We start from the raw sequence: 25518 nt of genomic DNA on the forward strand, positions 1-25518 counted from the left end.
CAAGCTGTCGATGGACGTCTATTTTTGAGGTCCATCCAGAACGGCAGCTCTGGTTGCTGCCGAGGCATCAGCAATGCTTGTGAAATGGAGTGGAAAGTTTATTTACTGAGACACTCCCCTGTTGAACTTCTGCTTTTGGATATGTCGGCTTTAGAACAAAGCAGGGGCCACTTCTTTCGAGCAAGAAGCGCATGATATGATCTATTTCATATACATACTATGCTATATATGGTATTCAGTACTCAGCGCACACATCTCATCTACATCCTGAATTTACCCGATTCCGCTGCAACGTTACAACAATTGCAAGACGAGAAGAAAAACGACTGGTTTCTCCGCACTATACTGCTCTTACTCAATCTCCAATGTATGTACACCATCCAGTGACCATTTTCCACGTTGGATCAATCCTGTCTTCAGTTTGCTTCGCACATTCCAGTAGCTGGATCACAGAAACCATCTCGGTCAAGAAGCTTTTGTGGCGGGGCACTCAACAGAGGGGATGAAGGGCTCCCATATGCATTTCGACGGCTATTGCCACATCCTAGGCTTTTTCGGGTGCTAACCCCTGTTATGGAGTTGGTCCCACTTGCATATTTGCATAATGCCTGCAAAAATAATATCAGAAATCAAGAGATCACACAAGCATTGACCACAGAACCAGACAATCTCCAAGAATAACAGTATCATTATGTAATAGAATTTGTCATTTAAGTAACTACGTACCTGTTTCTGTGGTAGGTCAATAACAGCATCACTGAAGTCAGCACCTTCAATGATCGCTCCTCCAAGATCACTACGTGTTAGGACTGACCGTACAAGAACAGCGTTTGTAAGGTTAGCTTCATTTAGAACCTGCCACAAACATGCAATACCTCAAAACTTATTTGAACTGAAAATCTATCAGGGAATTATGTATATTGACAACTTCCTATGTCAAATGCATAACAGGAAAATAGACTCCACTAGTTACCATGGTATATTGCGATTTAAATGTTGAAATGACATTTGCAGGTCTAACAATGCAAGCATTAACTACGCCACACCAGAACAAATATAAGATCCTATTACTACACCCAGTTCTTCGTCTGGCTTGCTTACATAAACATAATTTGGACGGCCCAATGGCTAATGGAAGAGGATTCTCAAACTAATAGTTCGCCCCAATGTGTAACTGGAGCTCAAACACACACAGAAACTGCTCGCTGGTCAGCAACAGTAGTCAATAACTGCTTCCTGACAACTATCCCTGTTCACAGATTGGTCTTAAACCATTAAACTTGCCAGCCATACCAATCTGTGCATGCGCTCATGGCGTCAGTCACATCCATATACCATGGCCGCATGATGAATGCAGTTGAGACAATGGTTGAGCTGAAGCACCACCAGGCAAACCACAAATGTGCAATCGTCGACAAGTGGGAACATCACTGCAGGTGTGAGTCATCAACAGTGGTGCAAATCTAGATGAGGAAGCGCAGAGTACAGTGTAGTCTATCCATGCCAAGCAGGGGGGTCCAGATAGATGACACAGGGCCATTTGAGCAGGGCCAAGGCTGTCATCCATGCCGGCGGTTACCGTCTCGGCTTGATGTAGCATCCACAATGCAACCTAATATGGCCATTAGCTACTGTCAGGATCCTTATCTGAACTTTTTTCAGTTAGTTCATTCAGTTTCGTCAGAAAGGAAGCCAGTGCTGAATGCTCAAGTTCAAAGACTCCGTTCTTCAGCATTTTGATTGCTATCCAACGAATTTGCTTCAACTGAGTCACTTGCCTTGCTTAGCACCAAACTATGTTTACTTTCTTATTTTTCAGAAGTTAAAAGTGTTTGTCTTTTAATTATGTAGTCATCGATGCCTCAGTCTGTAAGGAGATTGAGTGTTGGCTGTAAGGCTTAATCGAAGAACCCTAGTTCTGTAGTGGTAGTCGAGTAAAGCAGCTGTCCTGTACTTGAATCCTTCAATCAGTTCAGTTATCTGCCAGTTAAGGCATTCCCCTCTCTGTTCTTCAGCTCTAGCTGTTCTTTTCTTGTCACATCACTCTGGTTCTTGATAGCTACAACAATAGAACCACTCCTCATCCCAAACGGAGGCAGCAACCATGGTGATGTGCCATTCCCTGTTTCAGCCAGAGAAGGTATATAGGGTGGGACTCGTTCCCTTGTTTAGCAGTGGCATCCATGATGTCGCTCCTCTCTCTGACATGCAACAACAGATGTATAGAGGAATAACCAGAAAAGTTCAAGTGCCCCTTGCTGGGTGCGAGCTTCATCTAGATGCTTCTGGTGTATGATATGGTTTAACCCAGCCAAACCCTAAAACCCAAACAAAACCAACCCAGCAATTATCAGCCATAAAACCATAGAAAACAGACCGATTCAGCTAAGATCGACAGGTTAGTTTCAGAAACCAGAGCAAATCTCCCAAAACCGTGGATGAATAGGCCTGCTAGCAACTCTCTCCCATCTACTGGACACTGGGTTAGCTGCCAAATAATGGACTAATGACTCAAAAGGTTTGCTAGTAAAGGAAACAAAGAAACAAGTGCATCTTCCAAACAAATTGGCCACCACACTGCAAATCTAAGTTTGTTCTCATGGAGGAAGCATCACTTAGACCTTGGCTAGAGCAAAATGCCTCCATGGGAGAACTTTGGAGCATATGATTGTCTCAGAATATAGGCCTTGTTTAGTTCGTGAAAAGAAAAGTTTTTGGGTACTATAGCACATTTGTAACTATAGCAATTAGTGTCCAATCATGGACCAATTAGGCTTCAAAGATTTGTCTTGCAAAATACATGCAAATTGTGCAATTAGTTATTTTTTTATCTATATTTAATGCTCCATGCATGTGTCCAAACATTCGATGGGATGGGGTGAAAAGTTTTTGGGTGGGAACTAAACAAGGCCTAAAGAGAAGGATTTTGCCTACTGCTTTTGCTTATTTATGTTTCTTAATCTTTGTTCAGTTTCTCTTCCAGTAGTTTTTTTTAAAAGAATGGCTTGCCACTAGGCTATTTGTAAAATAATTTTGCATCTCTAATATAATTGTGGGGAGAACCGAACAATAGCTTGGTCGGTGGAGCCCCAACAGTTGAGAGGTCGCCCACTCAGGTTCGAACCCAGGTGCTCGAAGGTTGCATGAGTACCTAAAGGTTGGGTACTTGGTACTCCTCCCTCAAGAAAAACCAAAGGGAAATCCCTCCCCATGGCCATTTTTTAATATATTTATGTGGGTAGCTCTGCTACATATAAATTTATGAAAAAAGTACATCTACTCTGAGCAAGACTTATGCTTCATTAAATTATTTTTAACACCCCAATCTCAAAATCCTGTACTTGAACAAATGTGAGGGTAGTATGGAAGAATGTGAGGGAGATATTACATTCCCAAAAGGATGTAGAATTTTCCTTAAGAGAGGATATGTTTTGAACTTGGCCATATATAACTATAGAGCCGATAACATACTTATAAATTTCTATATTTTATTCTAGTAATGCAGACAATTCTTCAAAATACGACCAAGCGCATGTTTACATTGTTTCAGAAAGTGGTATATGTATAGATATCTTGAACATAGAGTAAATGAGTAGTGCTGCTCCTAAATTTCCAATGACTTTCCACTGCACAACAGATGCTTTTTTTCCTTCTTCCTTTCTTTTTATCTTTTTTCTTTTAAATTGAGCCTCTAGATGTATATGAATCCTGTTAGAGATATGTGTATTTGTATATTGCCTGCATATTGTACATTACACATATTGGGCTTCAGCCCCTTCTACTGAATACAGAGTTCACTTTCCTAACAAATCCATGGCCCAGAAGAAGATGCAGTGTGTCAGTCTTGTTGATTAGTCTCAGTTAGATGTACTTGTAATATGTACCAAATGCCAAAGGTTTATCCATGCTATTCAAACATTTTCTGAAAGGATACTAGAAACAGAGGAAGCCAATGCCATCGATATTATTTGTAGAACTAAAAGTGGAGATAACATTCCAATAGTTAACCAACTTGGGTCCTATTGTGATATCTTTTATTAACCTCAAAAATCAAGAAGGATTGTCGCCATCATAGTTTATTACTACAGAAAGGAGAAAACATAGGGACAACCTTTAAAGCTGACCTAGAATGTGTAATTGTGTATGCTCCATCTATGCCTATTATCACTGGAAATATGAACTATATATTTCAATAAACATAAGAAATCTCATGCATTTGGAAAAAAAGATCAGTATGGGTCAACAATATGACAAAGCTAAAACCTAAAAGTACTAATTCAGTTTTTACCATGCGGTCCATTAATGTATCACTCAAATCGGCACCTGGAAAGGTAAAACAACGGCACTGTTAAAAATAAATCACAAAATAACTGCATGAATATTCTAAAATGTTCCAAGGGTCATATACTCAAATGAGGTAAAAATCACATCAACAGGATAAAAAAGATTCAGATATAGAGTTCAAGTTCTGTAATTTACTTTGTTTTTGCTCAAAATAAGGGAAGTTTCTACAATTCTAGATAAAGTGCTGGAACAACAGATATAAGAATCCCACATAGCCAGGCTTCAGTGAATGCCAGAAGACCAGAACTACTACCGAACTTCGATATAAATAGCATGATTAGTCAACTTGAAACCAGAAAAAGAAAAAGGAAAAAAAACTGCAGTTAGCTTCCTGTTGTGATTTTATACTGAAATGGTGGTGAGGCAAGTAGCAGATAAGAGGTTCTCTATGATATCTCTGGTTGAGTAACTTCCAGAGTAAGGTACATTAGAGGACCACTGACCACTATACAAAGGTAGTTATGTGCATCAAGCACACACATCATGATGAAAATAATTCCTAGTGGTGTGCGTTGGTGTAGCTTTGTATGGGTTCTTCCATTTTTTCTTCTTAATATAATAATACGCACCTCTCCCACGTGTTCAAGAAAGAAAATATTAACCTATCTGCATAATAAAAAGCTGTTGTTTCACTCACCAGTGAAATTTGCCTTATAAGCAACAGCCTTTTCAAGATAGGCACCATTGAATGTGGAACCACTGAAATCCGACTCTCTCATATCAGCGGATGTGAAGTTGGCTCGCCTACATCAATAAATGATGTATTTGGTAAAGGAGAGGTGATGAATAGCAAAATCTATTGTTTCTTTAGTTATCCTTATCCATATCACAGATAATTACTCTTACTCTGCTAAAATTTTGTTTGGCAACACAACAGTATACTTACAGTAATTCTGTAGCATATTTGTTACACATTTTCTCCATAAATAGGCATTTTATACAACAAGTTGTAAACATCTAGCATATATGACCTAAAAGCAATGGTCAGAAAATGCATACGGACACAGTGCTGAACAATTATGGCAACAATACAGTTTATAAACTCACAGTTATCAATCGTTACATCTGGGAAGTGGCCATCGAGTTTGGCCAAATCACATCAGACCGAAGCTGGCAGAAAGTTAAAAAATAGGATTCCTTTCTACTAACTATTCCTTTAATCTATCACAGGGGTGACATTGAATAATTGGGGTTTTCTAACTCGGAACAAGTGAAATTAAGAACCCACCTGAAGTTCTCGTTAACGTGGACAGCCTTCCTGTAGGACCACACACACAAAAAGCAAATCAGCAATGCAATTGTAACAACAAAACGATCATGGAGAAGAGATGCGAAAGAAGCAGAGGTGCTGGCGTACTTGAGATCGGCCGAGCCGAACTGCGCGGCGGAGCCAATGCCAAACTCGCCCCGCTGCTCGGCTTCAAACTTGTTCAGGTCCGCGTAAGCTGGCATCGAGGCGGCGACCACGGCCGCCGCGAGCACGGCGGATACCGCGGCGCGCCACCCCGGCTGCTGCTGCGGCGCCCGCGAGGCGTTCGATGCATTGCCGCCCCCGCGGCGTTCGGGCGCCGCCAGGCAGGAGACGCGCGGGAGGCGGCGAGGGGGGCAGCGAGAGAAGGAAGATAAGTTCGTGGGTAGGACGGCGGCGGCGAGAGGGAAGGTGGATGCGGGAGTCATGGCGGCGACGGGTTTAAGGCGAGGAGCAGTGGCCGCAGGGAGTAGAGGGAAGAAGACGGTGACTTGGGTGGGTGTGGGTGAGGTGGGGAACGGACAGACGGGTAGTGGTGGCTTGCGCGCGAACACGTAACTGCTAGTCGGGCCACGGACGCGAAGGAAACTGCCTACTGCATTCCATCACATTCAGTCATTCACAGCCTAAACGCTCTCTATAGAAGACAAACACTCTAGGGAGAGAACCAAAGAAGTTTCCCACGCTTGAGTAACTATGTCAGATTATCTAGCATGAAACTAGATATTTCGGTCAATAGGCCAATAATAGCTAAAGCTAATCGGTAATTCTCCCTATCAGACGTCCGTCGTCGTGTCCGGACAGACCGCTCACGGAATGACTCGATCGACTCGGCGTTGCAGCTGCAATAATTCTCGCTCTGCCTCCCTCATCCTTATCCACTCCCGCTACACACGCCCAATCAGCCTCTCGCTCCCTCATCCCTATCCCCGACGCAGCACCCTCCCCCACACCCCGACGAGGCTCGCGATGCGCTTCCACCCCTGGCACGACGCCCTCCCTCACCCGTGGCGAAGCGCGCGGCGCCCTCTCCACCCTCGGTGCAGCGCCCTCCCCCACACCAGGACGAGGTGAGGCACAGTGGTGAAAAGCGCGGCGTCCTCCCCCACACCGGTGTCCCCTCGGCTGCTTTCCTCCACCATGGCGTACTCTCCTACCAGGATCCCCCAACCTAGCGCGACACTCTCCCCACCTCGGTACAGCATCATCCCCATCCTCTGGTGGCACTCTCTCACCCCCGGTGACTGAGCTCCTCTCACCCGACAGCCATGACGCTCCCAGTGCTAGGATCTCTTCCCCACCCTATGTTGCAATTGTATGTTTCAATTGTTTCAGAAGGTCTAGAGGTATGTTTCAGTGAAATCTATATATAGATGTTGCAAAAGTAAATCGGGGCATGTTGCATATGTTGTAATTATTTTCAAGGGAATGTTGCAATAGCATGTTTCAAATGTTTCAGATGTATAAGAGGTATGCTTCATGTGTGTTTTCTGGATGCACGTTGATGTTGTGTTTATGTGGATGTTGCAGTGTTTTATTCGGATATTGTGTATTGTTGCAATGGCTTTCAAGTGTGTTTCATATGTGTTTCACAAATATATTTTAAGTGTTTCATCTACCTTGAAAAGTATGTTGCAATTGTTCAATCTCCATGTTTCAAAAGTAGTTCGGAGGTGTTTGTACATGTTGCAATGGCGTCGGTGACTGGCGAACAATAGCTTGTTGCAGGGCTTTTGGCTCCTACCTCATGCGGCGCACCTCACCCTCTCCTCTCCTTCCCCCTTCCCTTCTCTTCATTTTTCCGCAACAGTTTGAGCTTATCCTTGATGTGGCGTTCAGTGCTTCTTCAGCGAGATGGGATGCGAGCGGCGGTGCTGCATCCGTACGCAGGGCACTGCGTGTGATGGACGCTGGTGGGGCATGCTAGTGCGGGATGAAGCCCATCTTCATATTTGCGGGCAGGGCGTCCAGACGCGTGCTGTCCGCCGGACGTCCGTGCGCTATATACTCCCCAGGCTAATGGGACCTAGCACGGCCGCACACTCCGTATGAGATCCGGACAGCCCGACATCTACAATGACAACTAATGAGTGTTTATAATACATGTTTTAGTGAGTACATTATATATTCCTTTAATAGCATGACATGTCTGATAAACAAAATTAAAATATGAAAGAATTAAACTCTAGGTAATAACTTTAAATATCATAATTTCAATCTAAATAATTTTAGAGCTGAGGTCATCGGTATATATCAGCATGCAGTTCATCTCAATTAATCATTAATCACCTTGTCATTACAACTCACAAAAATCCAAGGGCTAGCTAGATGGCTAGATGCACCTTTACAAGTCTTTTTTTTTTTTATCTTTTTCTTGGTATGCATGGCAAATTACAAGTTACAATGTGGTGTTACTATGTTGCAATAGCTTCAACAAGCTAACTATATTGTATCTTGATTTTTTAACCATAACGAAGCGCTAGAATATGTTCATGTACAATAAAAAATGTGCAAAACTAGTCCCCAGATCATGTGGTTGGTGCATGTTGTAGCCCTGAGCAAGGTCATGGATAATTATAGTCTTGAAAGAATAAGTGGGGTTGGACGCCCTATTTGGATCATATTAAGTCTCTATCCACTTTTGCAGTTATTAAGTAAGAGCAATAGACCGATTTAAATTATTTTGAGATTTGTATTTTGCTGTCATGATTCTAACACAAGAGGCGTGAGTCGAGCTTAACCTGCCATCATAGTGGGCTTGAGCCAGGTTTGTTTTCATCGTGCTAAATGTAGAAATTAAGTAATATATCATTTTATATACTGAAAAGAAATAGACACTACACAAGACACCATTTTCAAAAAAAAAAAAGATTAGTCACCTCTTTAGATAATCCGCTTGAAAAAAAAGTCTAAGTTGACCAACTAATGCATTATAAAGATGTGGTGCAATGAGATGGACTTAACCTAATTTCTAGGAATGGAACAATCCATGATCTTTGTTTGGGTGAGGGTGGAATGATTCTTGTTATCTTTTTTTATTTAGTTCATGAACCCAAAATTTTAGATCACACACCTTATATGTGGGGCTAGTGTTGACCTATTAGTCTTTATATTTTGATGTTCTACCATCTGTCTCCTCGTTTGGTTCTTTCTTCGTCCAAGATCATGGTCATAGGCATCACCCCTGCGCGCCCGCTGCCCTCGAGGCCACGCTTGGTGCATGACTCAGATGCCAGTGCCTTAAACTCTCCTCATGTCTGCCACCCTCGGCTCTCAACGCGTGCCATCGCCGCCCTTGGTCTATGCTTGGTGCGGGCCTCGAATGTTGGCACCCTCCTATCTACGCAATCGCCGCCCTGACTATCCATGTGTAGCCAATGCAGAGCTCGCCCATTGTTGTGCTCACTTCCACGGGTTTGACTAGTCTCAGCAGGTATGTGACGTGTCCTTCTCTCCTCCCCCACGCACTCACGCGAACGACTCCTCTATCTCCATCCCCTCGATTCATAGGGACCACGAAGGACGACATATATTCTACTTAGAACCGTCTTGTCCCCTATTGCCTCGGAGCCAAACACCACAAAAGACGTACTCACCCATCCCATTCTCTATTATCCCAAAACCAAACACATGCTAATTGAATCAACGACCATCAGTTTAGGTATGTCCATAAGTTTTGATTCCAAACCTGATTTAGAAAAAAACAAACTCTCACACAATATGAAAAAATGGACTAAATTCGAGATACTATAGGCCTGCTTGGTTGGGTTTCAAAACTTGCCCAACCAAAATAATGGCAAGCCAAAATTAAGGCTTGTCAAAGTTAGGGCAACAAATGTAAAGACGCAATTGGTTGAGTGCCATGACATAGTAGTGAGCTTTTTTCCTTTTATGAGATTGAAGAAATTTAGTTTTGCCATGATTTTAGCCATAAAAATTGATTTACCAATTTTTTGTAACTAGATATATATGTCCATGCAATGCACCAGGGTCACAACGTTTTGCAGTGAGATTCGAGGACTTCATATTGGATGGTGGATGTGTGGATCCGGTCTTCGGACCAGAATCAAATAGGACATGGATGTGTGAGCTTCGATAAAAATAGAATTCGCGTCGGACGCAGATATGTGAGTACGAGGATCAAAATTTTGTCTTCTATATAAAAAAAGATCAAGATTTGATATTATTGGGTAGATGATGACTTTAGAGTCTTTTTAGGTGTAGATTGATAATATTATATAATTATAATTATATTATTTATATTATATAGATAGATAGATAGAAAAAATATATTAGATTGGATTAGATAAGATAAGATTAGATAGAGATAGAGATGGACCAATCAATAGCTAGATTTTAAAGGTATATGCCTTAGAGCATCTTCAACACTCCCAAAAATAATATGGAGAGAAAAAAAAGATTCCATTTCCAACAGTTTGTCAAAAACCCAAAAACTCGCTAACGAAAGGAAGAGCCCCACTACGTGAACAAAGAGCCCCACTAAGCGAACGGAGCCCCGCTAAGCATGAGAAGAAAGACCGATACCAAGCATGGAGCTCGCGCGCATATTTACGTGCTAGACAAGCATATATGTCAAGTTAGAAAATATGGAGAATTGGGTTTCCAAACAGTTGGAGAAGTTTTTTTTTTCTTATTTTGCTAAAAAAATTATGGATGGGAAGTCATTTTATGGGTGTTTAGATCCCCATAAAACACAAAATGTAAAATGCTAACTATTTTGGAATGATGGAATACAAAATGCCAAAATTTTTAGGGTTATATTTAGTTCAAATGTAGAATTTATTGCACTCATGAGGGCTTTTTGAGACTCTTTTGGTCTTTTTTACCATCTTGAGGCCAAAATCCAAAATGAAGAATAATCACCTTTTGCCAATAATTTTACACGGTGTTTAGTTCTATTATACAAAATAATGGACCAAAACTCAAAATTTTTTAAAATAAAAAGGAAACTAAACACCCTCTTAATTTTGGTTAGGCAAGTTTTAAATCCCCCTATAACCCAACTTGAGCGTCCGTGGAATGGGCTTGTGAAAAATTTTACTGAGGTCTGGTTTAACTTGGGCCTTGTCCCAAAAACCAAAATTTTTTCAAGATTTCCCGTTACATCGAATTTTGTAACACATGCATAAAACATTAAATATAAATATAAATAAAAATCAATTATATAGTTTACTTGTAAATCGCAAGATGAATCTTTTAATGTAGCAAGTCGGACAATATTTCACATGTGGCCCAAATATCGGTTTTTTTTTCCGTAAACGACTTCAGACTTGGGAAAACGTACTTACATGTACCCAGAGATTAATGCATGGCCCAAACCTTCTACCCTGCGGCCTTGCTTCTGTTCTCTCGCGTCGTTCTCCCGTGCGCTCTATCTGTTTCTGGTGGCGACGACTTGGCGGTCGCCGCCGTGCCCAGCCCTCTATCTTCGGGACCTTCGCCGGCGACGAGCACCCACCAGGTACGCCCACCCCTTCTCTCCCCGCCCCTTCTGTTCCCACCCCTTCTCTTCCGTTCCTGCCGTGCGAAACCGAGCTCCCAAACCCAAGCTATCTCTATTTGGATCTGATCTGACCTGATCCAATTATTAGTGTAGTATACACGATTATGCCTGCAAACTTCGATTTTTTTTTTCGTTTTTGGCAAAAAAAATTGGGTCTACATGTACACCCATGTCCTTTAAGGCTTTAAGATTGTTAACTTTTATTTCTGTATATATATATAAGGTGCATGAGTAGAAATAGAAATTGCCCCCCTTAACAGGGTGAATTTGGTGGAGGTTAGGTTGCTGTTTGGTGTATTTAAATAATTGCAAGTTTTCGTCTTCTCAAAGCTTTTAGTGCTACTCCACCTTGTTGCTCGGCAGAAGCTCTATTTGTACCTGCTGAATCAGCCTGTTTTACCTACCTGAAAATCATGTAGCAACTTTTTTTCTTCTGAGGATGGTGCGAGCTGAGCTTTAAGTCAAACTTATTGATATTCAACCAAAAGAGCAGTAGTTGTAGTGTGCTTGACAGTGTTTGTATTGCATCTTATAATGATGCCTTAAATAGATTGGAGTTCCAATTGCTATGGGAGTCATGAGTTTTGACTTACTTACCTCTAGGGCTTGTTTGGAAACACAGCAATCCCCTTCAATCCATACGTTTTAGAAGGGGTAGAGGTGGAAAATTAGGTCATTTTCCAATCCATTCCATATGGATTGGGAGAGATTGTTTTTTATCCAAACAATACCTCAGTAAATCAGAAATATATCTACACATCTTGTTTCTCAACTATTTTTTCTTTGCTGTCTCTGAAAAGCTTTAAACACTATGGTTCATGAGTGGAGGGCATGCATTGCTTGCAGAATCTTCTTAGTATTTCTGACCTAAACATGGATTGTTGTTAGTGAGTCTGAAATACCCAGGCTAGGCTGCAAACTTTGTTTTCAAGATAGTTCCATGAGAATTACCTAACTGGTGACACCATTTTGTGAAGCAGAATGTTCTATTAGTAACCATCCACTTCAACAATATTCCATAAAGACCTCTCATGAATGACCATCAGAAACATATTGTTTATACAACAATAGAGAGAGACTTGGCAGGCGTAAAACTCCCCCTCGACCCCATCAACCCTACACACACAGAGATAGTTTAACACATCGTGATTCTATTACTGATGAAATAGAGTCCATTGTAGCATGTTGATCAGGCCTATGCTCACTTAACAGTGGAAGTCCAAAAAGTCCATGACTTATCAACCAGTATGGGTGCTGTTTGAATTGCTTCCCATAAAAAAACAAACCATTAAAGCAGCCAAACACACAGTCCCTGAAGTTCACTCCCCCCCCCCCTCTCCCACATGGGTGCCACTTCCCCTTTGCTAGTTTGCTTCCACCGCCCTTCCACCCTGTCGCGGCCAGCACCTTCACGCTCCCAAGGCCGCTGAGTTCCTCTGCAGCGGCACCGAGCTCCACTCTGGCCGCACTCACGCTCCCTTCCGCTGCGACTCCCCTCCACCTGTCACCCTTTCCTCTGCATCCAAACTCCTGAATCTGCTGCCCCCAAGGTGGTGGTGGAAACGACCATGGGTGCTAGAGCCTGCCAAACAGTTTTTGGGCCCGAGCTTCCCTACTAAGTGGCTGCTGTGGGCAGCAGGAGGAAAGCTAGCTTCTCCATAATTTTAAGCTGTACCAAACAGGTCCATGAGCTGGTTACAACCATTCTCAAGCGGTGATTTTCCCTAACACAAGCTTGTCAGGTTTTGAAACTGGTTCTCTCCAGCATGCTCAACTCCAGTAAAGAAAATATAACGTTTATACCCTGTAGGAGAATGGCCATTCATTCCCCCATTCAATATTAGGAGAGAGGAAACTGTGCTGCTTGCACAACTGGAAAAATGGAAATATGAGAAACTGTTGATGGCCTAGGTCCTGGAGAACAGTCATAGCATGCTGGCAAAGTAATAAGCTCTGTTGGAAATCACTCCCTCTCAGTGTTTTATCACAAACACACACTAGGAAATACTCCCTCTCCTTTTCAGTGTTTATCACAAACACACACTAGGAAAATCACTCCCCTTAGTCTTCAGTGTTTATCACAGAAACACACTAGGAAATCACTCCCTCTCCCTTCTTTTGGTTGATGCTTCTCTCTCAACCATCACCATTTTCTCATATATATAGCTGATACACCTGCCATGATATCCTCCTAATTCCTGTAGTCATAACTCCTATGATTGCCTATTGTTCTCCTTAACTACTAGCTGAAAAAATCAAAGGTCCCATGGTCTAGTGGTCAGGACATTGGACTCTGAATCCAGTAACCCGAGTTCAAATCTCGGTGGGACCTATTTTTTCTCCGTCAAAACTACTAGCTAAAAATCTGCTAATACTAAAGAATGCACCTAGACATGATAAACCTGGACATGCATGGACACATAGAATTATAGCTGACAAGATCGGGTACCACATGCATGTTTTAGTCGTTACTTATATAAATATATTATTATTATTTTTTATTTGTCTGTACATTTATATGTTCTTGCTTTTCTCTAGCAGTATATCAATGCAAAGCAGTGGATATTTGGTTCTAAAGATATGTCAATTCTACAGGTTGCTTTGCAAAACTTGCAACGTCCAGGATACAACTAATTAAGGTTCCTTCAACCTTATCTGGATTTAGAGGAGGTTGCAGAGAGCCCATCCAGCAGGGTGTCTCAGACATACTGATGGATGGGGCATCCAACATCCTTGAGAAATCGTCACATGAATGCATGCAGTCTTGGTACTTCACCAGGGAAGAACTAGAGAAATTTTCTCCATCAAGGAAAGATGGTATTACTGAAAACAAGGAGTCAGAAATTCGGCATTTATATTGTTCATTTATCCGGGATGTCGGCATCAGGCTGAAGCTGTACGAAACTACTTTTGACTCTCATAAGTGAAATTGACTTTGTTCAACCTTATTCTAGGGTGTTCTTAGTTATACTACTTTATATATATTGTGGCTCATAACATGATTGTTTACATTGACCCAATCTGTCATGAATATAAGTGACTTCCTTTTTTTTTTTCTCTAAGACAAAGCTTCTTTTTTTTTGTTATACGACCAATATGTTTGACTCTGCTACCAGATTGTATTATTTTGGCAACTTGGTAAGATTTTCTATATGTGGTAACATCTTTTTTTTTTCCACAGACCTCAGATGACTCTAGCAACAGCAGTCATGCTTTGCCATCGTTTCTATTTACATCAGTCCCTTGCCAAAAATGGATGGCAGGTGAGAGACTATTTTGTTGTGGCAGTGATGGTTGCTGATTTCTATGAAAAGTGACAACAGTGCAGAGTTTCATTGCCAAGCATTTGTTGGCAATATGTTCTCCATGTCTAACTTAACATTACAAAATATCCTTCAAATCATTTGAAGTATTTTATATTGTAATACTATAACTATTTTAGTTTTCTGATTACATGCTAATTGCTGATTCAACTTGATGCTACTCTACCTCAAGATCACTTCGTGATTGGATATTTCAAAGGAATCTACCTAGCTACAATGTTGTTGGAATACATTTTTTCTAGAACTTTAAGTCTTAATTCACTTCTCTTAATATACTAAAAAGTTTCGAGGTAGTTAACAGTTGTTATCAGTTTACCCTGGGAAATTTGTGTTTGTCAGATATAATACTAGTGTGATTAAGTGCAATACTTCGTCATAATTGGGCAAGTGCATTCAGAAATTTCCTATTGAAGTTACTTAACCCTGACCAGCCAACTGGGTTGCAACTTACTGTTACCACTTAAGCAAGTTTGACATACTTTGACGGATCATCTTGTAAATTACATATTCACCAGTAAGTTCTATAGAAATGGCTCACTTTACTGCATTTCTTTTCTTAGTTTTGTAAGATTTGTTTAGTTCATATTTACCAGATCACTTTTCCAGAAATCATCTCTCTGTTATCATGCAGCCCCTAGTTATGAAACACTAGTAGAAATTTCTGTTTTATTATATGTGGATTCATAATATTTACTCTGTTCGAAGTGCATGATCTATTTGTGGTATGTTCATTGTGGACCAGTAGTTCTTTTGGAACTTACTTTTATTTCCTTATACTGGTTTTAATGGTTCCTTTTGTTATTACCCTATTTCAGACAGTTGCAACAGTATGTGTATTTCTGGCGTCGAAAGTTGAAGATACTCCTTGCCCCCTGGACTATGTAGTTAGAGTAGCCTATGAAACAATGTATAGGCGGGACACTGCTGCGGCTCAAAGGATCCGCCAGAAGGTACCACTAAAATAATGTTTGAAACTTTTATGTTGTTGTCCATTCAGTGTTTGATCAGCATCTATTATACAGGATGTTTTTGAGAAGCAGAAAGCGCTCATTTTGATTGGAGAGAGATTGCTTCTTACAACTATTCGATTTGATTTCAACATTCAGCATCCTTATAGACCACTTTTTGATGCTATGCAAAATCTTGGCATCAATCAAAAAGAAGTGAAACAAGTAGCATGGAACTTTGTGAATGACTGGTATATGAATAAGCTATTTCAATATTTATCAGTGCCAATATTTCTAAGATTGCAAATTGGATTAATTCTGCTACTTATGTTCAGGCTTAAAACAACATTGTGCCTACAGTATAAACCCCAGTACATAGCTGCTGGTTCCCTTTACCTGGCTGCAAAGCTTCACAATATCAAGCTTCCTTTGCATGGAGCGCAAGTTTGGTGGCACCAATTTGATGTTGCCCCAAAGCCGCTGGAAGGTATGTTTGGTGGATCATATCATCATTGCACTCTTTACTTTTTGGAACATGAAAAGATGTGTTTCTGCAGCTGTCATTCATCAAATGATGGAGCTTACGGCTGTGAAAAAATTGATGCCTGCTCGTCCCAATCCGGTTAAGCTAAAGGAAACTTTATGTGAAGCTAAACTGAGCTTATCTAATAGCCCAGACTCTGTGTTGAATCAATCAAGCTTGTTAATAAGCAGCTCAAGTCCTGATATTGGCGAGCCTGACCAAGTGCAGGTGGATTCCTGTCAATACTTGATAAGCAGTCACACGGGTGATTGTAGAGTCTCAGGTCCTGACAGCAGTTTGTTGAATACTTGTGCTAATAGAAATGTTTCTTGTAAAGCACATGATGAAGAGAGCTTGGATCAGGCCTTAATAACCAAACATGACAATGGGATGATGTCTTCTAGTAATCAGACATCGTTAGATGCTACTATAGGCACTGAGGGCAGTGCTATGAAGCAGGATGTAAGCCATTGTAATGACTTCAATATCAGAGTCAATGACGAAAGCTTGAACCAGGTGTCAAGAAATCAGCATGGTGGTGTCCCATTACCTGACGTGGTATCACTGGATGCCAAGGTGGACAAGGAAAGCAGTCGGTGTGTGGAACCATTGATTGCAAACTCCAGTTGCTGTACTGACAGTGTTAATGTGGATAGCTTATGCCCTGATCAAAGATTGGCTGTTGCTGCTTCAGGCCCTACAGATGATGCACCATCCGTGCTTCTGGCCAAGGTGGAGTCTGATCCTTTGAGTGCAAAGCTTGAAAATATTGATGTTGCCAGGATAAAAGGTTTATTGATGAAGAGGAAGAGCCGGAGAGAGATCCAAGAGCAAGCCATTGCTTTAGATGGCCTCAGTGAAGAAGCCTGGATTGAGAGAGAGCTTGAGACTGGGATTGTTACAAAACAAGAAGCCAATTGTGCTGCCATCTCAGATGAACTAAGTGATGAAGCCTGGATTGAGAGAGAGCTCGAGTCAGGGATTGTGGTAGGACCAAGAAATGAGCAGGCAATCACTTTTGATGGTTTGAGTGAAAATGATTGGATTGAGAGGGAGCTTGAGTCTGGGATCATCGTTGAGCCAGCACCTGCTATCAAGAAGCGGAGGCTGGAGTCGAGGTGTTAGCTCTTAAGCCCCTGCATTCAGAGGCCAGATTCCAAGCAGGTTGAATAATGGCAGATATAGTACCTTGCGACTAGGACACATTGAAGCCAAAGATAGATGTCGCACCGATGAGACCATCAAATATTTTCCTTTTTTATTTCTTTAACCAAAACACCTCGGAATAGTTCGACACAAGGGGTGTGTGCACAGTGGAACCTTACCAGTTTCTTGAATGCAGAATCGTATCCATTGTATTTGTTCCTTGTTGTGAGTGTATATCTAGCATGCCTGAAATTCGGCTTTAGATTGTAGGTGTAACTGTAGCAGGGTTTTTCTGGTGTTAAGCCCGACGAGAAAACGATTCAGTGTAACTGTTACTGATAACCAAAGAAAAGTAGTAGTTATTTTCGGTGTAAATTTATTGTTAACAAAAGAAAAGGTAGTTAGTGCTGTATATGATATGATGTTTATAAATTGATGATGAATGTTCCGTTGAACGGCATCGTAAATCGTATCGTGTTGACTTATTTTCTCACGTTCTTTAAAAAAAAGATTTTTTTTTTCTGATGGATTTAGCTGTTCGAGTTTGTCTTGTCGAGTCATTTGTTTTCTTTACACACATCCGGATATTCTTGGGATGCCCAAATCTCTATCTATACATTTCTAAATCTCTCTCCTTTATCTCTCTATGTACCTTAATATAAAAGATAATATGCGCGACGCCCGTCACGCGATAGGAGAGCGCATCGCACGACCCCTATCCTATTCATCTTCCTCCCTCGACCATGTCCTCGCCCCTGCCAACGCCCACCACCCCGCCGCGGCGAGCTAGGGTTTCACTGAAGTTCCGCGGCCGTGGAGCTCTAGCGAAACCCTAGCTCGCCCATGGTGCCACCTTCTCCCCCCGCCATGGCTGTTGCCGTCGCCTTGGACATGGCGCCCCTGCCTCGACTTGGCCCTCCGCTTCCTCCGCCGCCAGGGCCCCTAAACCGCTCGTTAGCATCCCCATAGCCTGATCCGTCTTCCTCCCCAACCCCTTTTCTTCTAAGGCAGCCGAAGTTTGGGAAGAAGGGAGGGAGAGCTCGCCAAAACCCTAAGAAGCAGATCCAAGAGGAGGAGGACGCCTACCTCGCCGGTGCCGCCGCCGGAATCCACCGCCGCCGCCGCCGAAGGGGAGAGAGGGAGGAGCTCGCCGACATGGGGGGGGGCGCAAGCAGGGGAACAGGGAGGAGCTCGCGAGTGCGGGCGTGGGCATGGGCGGGAGGAAGAACACAAGAGGGATAGGGTCAGAGGGAGATGCGCCCAAGAGAAAGGGTGGGCCAGCCGCGTCACGTCGTCTGCGCTCCGTGCAATGGTCGTGTATTTAACTTTCCGATCCCATAATAGTGGTGCTTACTGTAGTTTGCGCCTGGTGGCTAGTTGACAAAGACATCAATGGTAACTTCACATGTGATTGAGGTCTTAGGAAGTTAATTTTCGTATACCTTAATATATTATAATTTATTATGACGGAAGGAGTACTGACATAGTCCACAGAGATCAAATATATTGTGTATGGCATAATCCCACATTACCCCCTCAAACTCCATATATGTCTGCTTCTAACCAATCAAAATGCTATCTGAGCACCACATAACAAGCACAAATGCGTTCTCTTTTGTGATTTCAAATGGAAATTTGTTGAGCTGTAAATACGAAAGTTGTTCATCGGCTAAAGACAAACAAATTTCATTTAGACACTTAGGTATTGGATCCACAAATGAAGGGACCTAGTGCTCCAAGTTTAGAATTCAAGTTAAGAACTTGGGTTCCTTCGATTCTTCCCTAGTTCGTTTGAGTTCGAAATTGAATAACTAAATGAACTCATTTGAGACTGGGATCCTAGTTCAACTTTGGCTAGGTTTCTATATGGATTCGAAGGTATATCAGGTTAGAAAATTGTGCATTTTGTTTTCAACCTCAAACTAAGTGTTTTCTATAGTCTAGGAGTCTCACTTGGATATGGACTTTGGATTACTTTTGACTGACTTGGATCACTCAAGACTAAACCAACTTAAATGAAATTGGGATATATTTGCATGTCATCTACACCTAAAACTCTTCTTTTAGAAAACAGGAGGGGTCCCCTGCTATATCAAAAAAGAGGAGAAGAAAACAAAAGCTTAAAAAAGAGAGTCAATTTTTAAGAAGAGATTTGTTTGAATACTCTCTCTGTCCCTGAAAGCTTCAATTTCTAGAATCCGTGTTAGTCAAACTTTTTTAAGTTTGACCAACTTTATAGAAAATAACATCAATATCCATGACACAAAATGAGCATCTTATGAAAATATATTCTATGATAAATCTAATGCTACTAATTTGGTACTATAAATCTTAACGTTTTTTATAAATTTGGTCAAAATTTAAAAGGTCTGACTTAAGACAACTCTAGAAATTGAAGCTTTTAGGGACGGAGGAAGTATTTTCATATAAGAACTAACAAAGCTAAATCCTCGTTAAAGCAGGACTCCCACTGACCAAGGAGGGTCTTTTTTGTCTAAGATAATGCCATTCCTCACTGTCCTCTAGTCCAATAGGTCACCATGATTATTTCTATAAAAAAAAATAGGCTGAAGGAAAAGGTTCAGGCCAAGACAATTCTGTCAATAAGATCAACATTTAGGTTCCATGGTACCCCAATAAGACGCCAGAACCACCTACAAAAGGTACAAGTAAAGAGATGCTCCAAAGTCTCCTCAGTAACACAACTGCAAGCACACAATCAAAAGAATGTATTGAAAAGTGTTTTCTTTGGAGGAGATTTATTGTTTAATCTGAACAAAAGAAGGAGAGAAAAAAGAATTTATGCTTGCCTTTTATAACTGCTTTCCATAACGATATAAAAGGCCATGGTGCAAAAGCTAACCCTATAAGTGTTCTGTAGGCATTCTTGCAAAAGGGAGGGTCTTTTAGTAATCACAACAGTATGTGTTCCACCGCTTAGCGGTACTTTGTGTTCATGTTTACCCGGCCCATTGCTAAATGGCATCTCGCCATCATGTGGTGTCGGCCGTGTAAAATTATCGAACTCCTTAATGAAATACGCGCCAAGCGTGTTCTAAAAAAAAAGAGAAAAGGGAGCTGCCCCAAATGTAAATCCACTAATCATTTCCCAAGAGGCTAAAATTGAAATTGTCAAGAAGCACATCATTTCAACTTTTGGCTAGGTTTCTACATGGATTCGAGATATATCAGGTTAAGCATTTATGCATTTTTGTTTTCAACCGCAGACTTAGTGTTTTCTAACTTCACCTAAGGTTTAATACTATGACTTTTATTATTGAAATTTATTAAGTACCTAATCGAGACAGCTAGTTACTCAGCCTTAAACATAGCATCTTAGTAACATTGTCAGTCAACTAGACTTACACTTCAGACCTATTACAGTCTTAGAGACTTTCATACTGATTGTGCTTAATCGAGTTGTTAGGGCCAGTTGGTGATTGATCTGGTATGCATTTCACGTGTAGGGTTTTAGCAAGGAGTTTATTCTAAATCAATTTTATCCTTAATAATGAATTATAAAATGTTTAGTTATGCTTAGAAATTATGATGCACACGAAATGTATACCCTTAACAGGGGTGTTACAATTTTCAAACTTTCACGAATTTGTTTTGAGTCCAACTTCTTCATTCTTGCTTAGCTTTGAGTCAATCTTGATTCCTTAGGTTCCTCTCTAGACTATTTGCACTCCAAATGTGCACCACTAATCTCACAAAACTTAAAGATCAAGATACTAGCTCTCATTCCCCTTTTATATTATGGTGAAACACTAAAGACTAGCAAAACCTGTCTACCAAATTTTTCATCATATAATTTGTGATACATGATTTTATTAAAATGTCCTTAGCCTTGAATCCATGTCCTTGATTGCCTTTGCATCAAAATTGGGGGTCACATTCCTCTTGTGCTTATTTGTTACGTAGCATCAAATTGTTCCACAAAACACATGTTAATCACAATAGCTAACATACTCTAGAGTCTAGAAGATGAACCTACCAAGCTTCTTTGTAAAAGAGGCAAGAATGACGATGCCTATTAATCCTACATCGACGTCAAAGTACCTAAAGTTCATTATTGCCCATGTAACCTAAGCTTTCTATGAAAAATGAAACTAATAGCATGGATCAAGTATAGAAACAAGCTGGCTTGAAATAGTAACACAACTACAGAAATGGTTTTCGTCAATAGCATTTTCACCGCTGGTTCTATTTAAACCGTTGGTGATAGTATATCACCGCCAATTCATGTCGTGCACAAGAGGTGAAAATAGCCTAGTCTTAATGACCGATTCAAGCCACAAAATGATCTTGATATATAAGTGGGAAACCCTAGACAACACCCATCCCGACCCACCTACACTCCTCCCCCTTGTCCCCGTTACAATAATCTTTGCCCCCTTTTCTCGCATCACCTGCCCCCTCTCTCCCTCATCCACCCCCTCTCTCGATCAGTCACTAGTCGATCGAGGCTTGCGCCCTTCCCCCTCCCTTCCTCCCCTTCCTCTCTCTGTCCAACAGGCAAGGTGTGGTGGCACCAGCCTTCTAGATTTGCACCCGAGGCAAGATGCCTGAGGGCATGATGACGACCGAGGACACAATGAAACCCCCTCCCTCTCGGCAACCAAGGGCATGGGCGGCGGCTGAGGGCGTGACAGTGGGCGCATGTTCTTTAATCGGTAGTTTGAAACTAGTGGTGAAGATGGGTTATGAACCAGTGGTGATGAGGGTTTTCTAGTAGTGTAGAGATGATAAAAAACAAAATATGCATTAGAGGAAGAGTTAATGTCTTCGGTAAGCATTCATATATTGATCATTCCAAGCTCTCAAGATTCAAGCTCACATTATGCGTTGGGTGGAATTTTTTTCAACATGTATTTCTTGCATTCTCTCTCCTCTAAGAAATACTACACACACGTGATTATATATTCAGTAGTGTCGACGAAAGCTAGTCGGCAGTCTACCTTGGGGTATACCCACGGTAGTAGTTTATCGGTAGACGGTGCGCAAACTACGAACTCGATGGTGACGCAAGACACGGACAAGCTTTTTATCCAGGTTCGGCCGCCGAGTTGGCGTAATACCTACGTCCTGCGTCTGATTGTATTGATTTGTGTTGAGAGAATATGATGTATGATCTGTCCTCTAGGGGACCCCTGCCCCTCCTTATATATCCTGAAGGGACAGAGTTACAAGCAAAGTATCCTATTTGGTACAATATCTTGTAGCCTTGCGGTGCGCGCCGACCAGTCGTGCGCCGCACATCTTCATCCTGTGGGCCGAGCCACCTCTGATGGTGCGGCCCATATCGGCCCATGAGGGTATAGGGGTTTATACCCCCACAGCTAGTCTCCGAGCACCATGTATTGTGATGTAACACACCGTCTTGAGCTTTTTCGACCAGTGAGACTTGACGTCTTCAATAAGCAGGAAAGTCATCCAAACAGTTGCAACGGTATTTTGACCAACTCAAAAGACAGTTGATCAACATTGACGTCGAAGAAGCAGGTTGTTCGAAGAATGCATGGTGCTCTTAATCAAAAAAGATTTCTTTCCTGGTGAAGTGTGCCCACTTTACTTTTCTGAAAAGTATAGCCTTTCAAAAAGCAAGCATATTCACCGCAAGGTGAAGTGTGCCCACTTAGTCCCCGAGCCTGGTAGTAGGTGACGTAGGCACGTGGTGCCAGGGTCAAAAGAAAAGTCCTCAAGGAAATTCTGAAACTGAGATGTATCGCCAGATGCATCGCACCGATGTAGTCCCCGAGCTTGCTGGAAGGCGAAGTATGAGACTAATCGATTATAGCAAGGTCTAAAAAATTAAATTTACCAGTCCGTCTGCAATTGAATAGACTAATCGACCAGTCCCCGAGCATATAACACTCGGTGGTCGGTACAGTCCCCGAATTCTCAAATTGGTGGGCTGGTCGACCAGTCCCCGAGCGTATAGTGCTCGGTGGTCGGTGCAGTCCCAAAACTCTCAAATTGGTGAGCTGGTCGAACAGTCCCCGAGCACGGCGTAGGGACAAGTGGACAAGTCTCCGAGCGTGGATGGGAACGTAAACGTGCTCGGTGGTCGGCACAGTCTTCGAGCACAGCATAGAGAGTAGTCGACAAGTCCCCGAGCGTGGTTGGGAACGTAAACGTGCTCGGTGGTCGGAGCAGTCCCCGGGCACAGCGTAGGGAATAGTCGACGAATCTCCGAGCGTAGCTTGTCGACTGGGCCAAACTCCTGGTGTAACACCCTAAAATTTACTCGTTTTGAAATATAGATAAAATTATTTAATTTTGTATTTTTGTGCTCATGAAAATATAGGAAAAATAATATTTTTTATTAAATTAAAATTTATTATAAGGCATAGCAATATTATTATGCATACATGCTGGTGCATATGTTTTGAAGTGATGCTTGTTGCTCCTTTATGTGTTGATAGTAAGAAAAATATTTAAAATACGTTTAGTAGATCGATCTTCCTTATTTGGCACGTAGTTATCTTTTATCTACAACCAAATTCCTTGTTTCTAAGCTCAAATTTTGATTAGGACCTTCCTAAAATCTTTTCTTTGTCACTCCAAGCACTTCTTTTAGTTCCTGGTCCATCAACCAATCTCTATAAACTTCTCGGGAATTTTTCTGGCCTTTTCCGTGGAGCATAATCTAAATTTTAGATGCTCCAAATTATCTTATCATGAGCCCCAAATACTTTATTTGGGTTCTTCATGTTTCATATTGTTTCTGAGAATTTTTCCCAAATTTTCGGAGCTTTTGAAGTATTTTTCGTGGCTTAACTACTAATTCTGGACTTTTCTAGAATTATTTTATCCATGAAAATAATTAATCTCGAAAATAATAAATCCTTCATTTTACCCTAGGCCAACGTCATCATGATTCAAAGGCCAAATGTTTTTTTTACTAATGGGCTTAATAATTAGTTAGGCCTATTAGTAAAAATAAAGGTTGCAAATCAATTAGTACCATATCGCTAGTTGACGCGGAGGTGGGGAGTTTCTCTCCCTATATATATATGTACTAACCCCTTGGTCAAATTACACCAAAACTACATAAAGAGAGTCTAGTTTGGAAATCTCTTAAAGTAGTAAATAATATTTTGTCTCTCTGCTTCATACTTCGTTGCCGAGACGTGCAGTACATCTTCCCCGGCCGCCCCCGCTGTGGTGGTCATCCTCTCTAAGCTCCAACCAAGCCAATGCAGTCCACCTGATTTCCGGCTCCTGTACGTGCCCAACACTCCTACGACGTCGACGTGGTGCACCAGCCCCTGCGATGCCGATGCTGCTGCCTGTCACCGTGCCGTTGTTTCTGTTGGTTGATGCCCACCTGGAGAGAAGCTTCTACTAGGAACGAGCGAAGCTTCAAGACGTGCTAGGGCAGGTCCTATCTTCTATGCCATGTTGCTTTCGGTTAATCAACCCTGTTATGTTAATTCCATATAGTTATGTCCTGCTGATCTATTAAATAACTCTTGATTACAATAATAGGTGTTACAGTCGTACTCCTAGCGTCTATGCGTTTCATCCTTTTGACTCTTTTCGGTTTGTTCTTTTGTGTTGTATTTATGACCACATGATCTATAAGTTAGTAGAGATGTTTGCCATGCCATATGTTTATATATTTATCATAATTAAATATTAATTTAATTAAAGTATAGGAACTTCTTTTGCAATTTAAAACAAACATGGGTTTACACCGTGGCTTTTTATTAATAAATGCTATTAACAATAAACTTAAATATATTTCTAAGTTTGCTTAGTTTAAATACGTTGCATATGTGATAACTCAATTAGTTGCTTTCATATATGTTTTTTTCTTTTGCAAAAATAACGTTTAATTTGATTAAATTATATGACACAGTTTATAAATAAAATATGAGTAGTTTTAGGTTAGTTTTTGGATTAAATTATTTTTTTAACCTAACCTAAATAACTTTTTACATAGTTTTGCTCAATTAAAATAATAAATCAAGTATATATAGTCTTTTTAATATAATATAAAAGTCTCGGTAGTCGTTTCTTATTCATCGTAACTCCGATTAGTGTGCTTTTCGTGTCTGCATGATTGGGGCTGCGTATATTTGTTTTCAAACCTTTTTATTGATTGGTGTACTGTTCTAATTGTAGCCTTGTTTGCTTCGTGTATGTTTTCTTCGATTGTTTGTGTGATCGATGATCGAGTTTAGTCGGAGAGCAGTTTTTGGTGATCAAGATAAGAGCTTTGGCAACAAGTAAGACCAGCTGAACCAAAAGGATAAGCAAGAGCAATTGGATTAAGGCAAGTATAGCATTTGGATTTTATTTCTGTGACCATGATCGTGTGACTAGATTAATGTTAAGTAATAAATGATAAAAATGACTTTTTAGCCACTTGATGATTTATCTGTAAGTGATAACCGGGATAACAGTGCAACCATGAGGGCTATAATGGCTCTGGCTTTAGCTCAGTATGAAGA

General features: G+C 41.2%; 2 protein-coding genes and 1 non-coding gene across 3 annotated transcripts; 2 read left to right on the forward strand and 1 right to left on the reverse strand.

The window, feature by feature from the left end:
• LOC8075169 (thylakoid lumenal protein TL20.3, chloroplastic) lies at positions 86–6168 on the reverse strand. Its single transcript, XM_002454523.2, has 6 exons — positions 5702–6168; positions 5573–5602; positions 4982–5088; positions 4289–4323; positions 727–855; positions 86–608 (listed from the first exon to the last, which is right to left on the reverse strand). Exons 1-6 carry the CDS (start codon positions 6019–6021, stop codon positions 417–419), a joined length of 813 nt encoding a protein of 270 aa, XP_002454568.1. The 5' UTR covers positions 6022–6168; the 3' UTR covers positions 86–416.
• LOC8078887 (cyclin-T1-2) lies at positions 10781–17488 on the forward strand. The gene is given in 8 exon segments (XM_002452806.2): positions 10781–11040; positions 11042–11075; positions 13713–14013; positions 14299–14380; positions 15256–15390; positions 15463–15638; positions 15723–15874; positions 15945–17488. Coding segments are annotated over 8 exon segments (2109 nt in total). The 5' UTR covers positions 10781–10902; the 3' UTR covers positions 17036–17488.
• On the forward strand, positions 13378–13449 carry TRNAQ-CUG. The gene has a single exon. It is a non-coding gene; the product is annotated as a tRNA-Gln (tRNA).

Source organism: Sorghum bicolor, chromosome 4 (assembly GCF_000003195.3).
Source record: "Sorghum bicolor cultivar BTx623 chromosome 4, Sorghum_bicolor_NCBIv3, whole genome shotgun sequence".
In the NCBI taxonomy this organism is placed as follows: Eukaryota; Viridiplantae; Streptophyta; class Magnoliopsida; order Poales; family Poaceae; genus Sorghum; species Sorghum bicolor.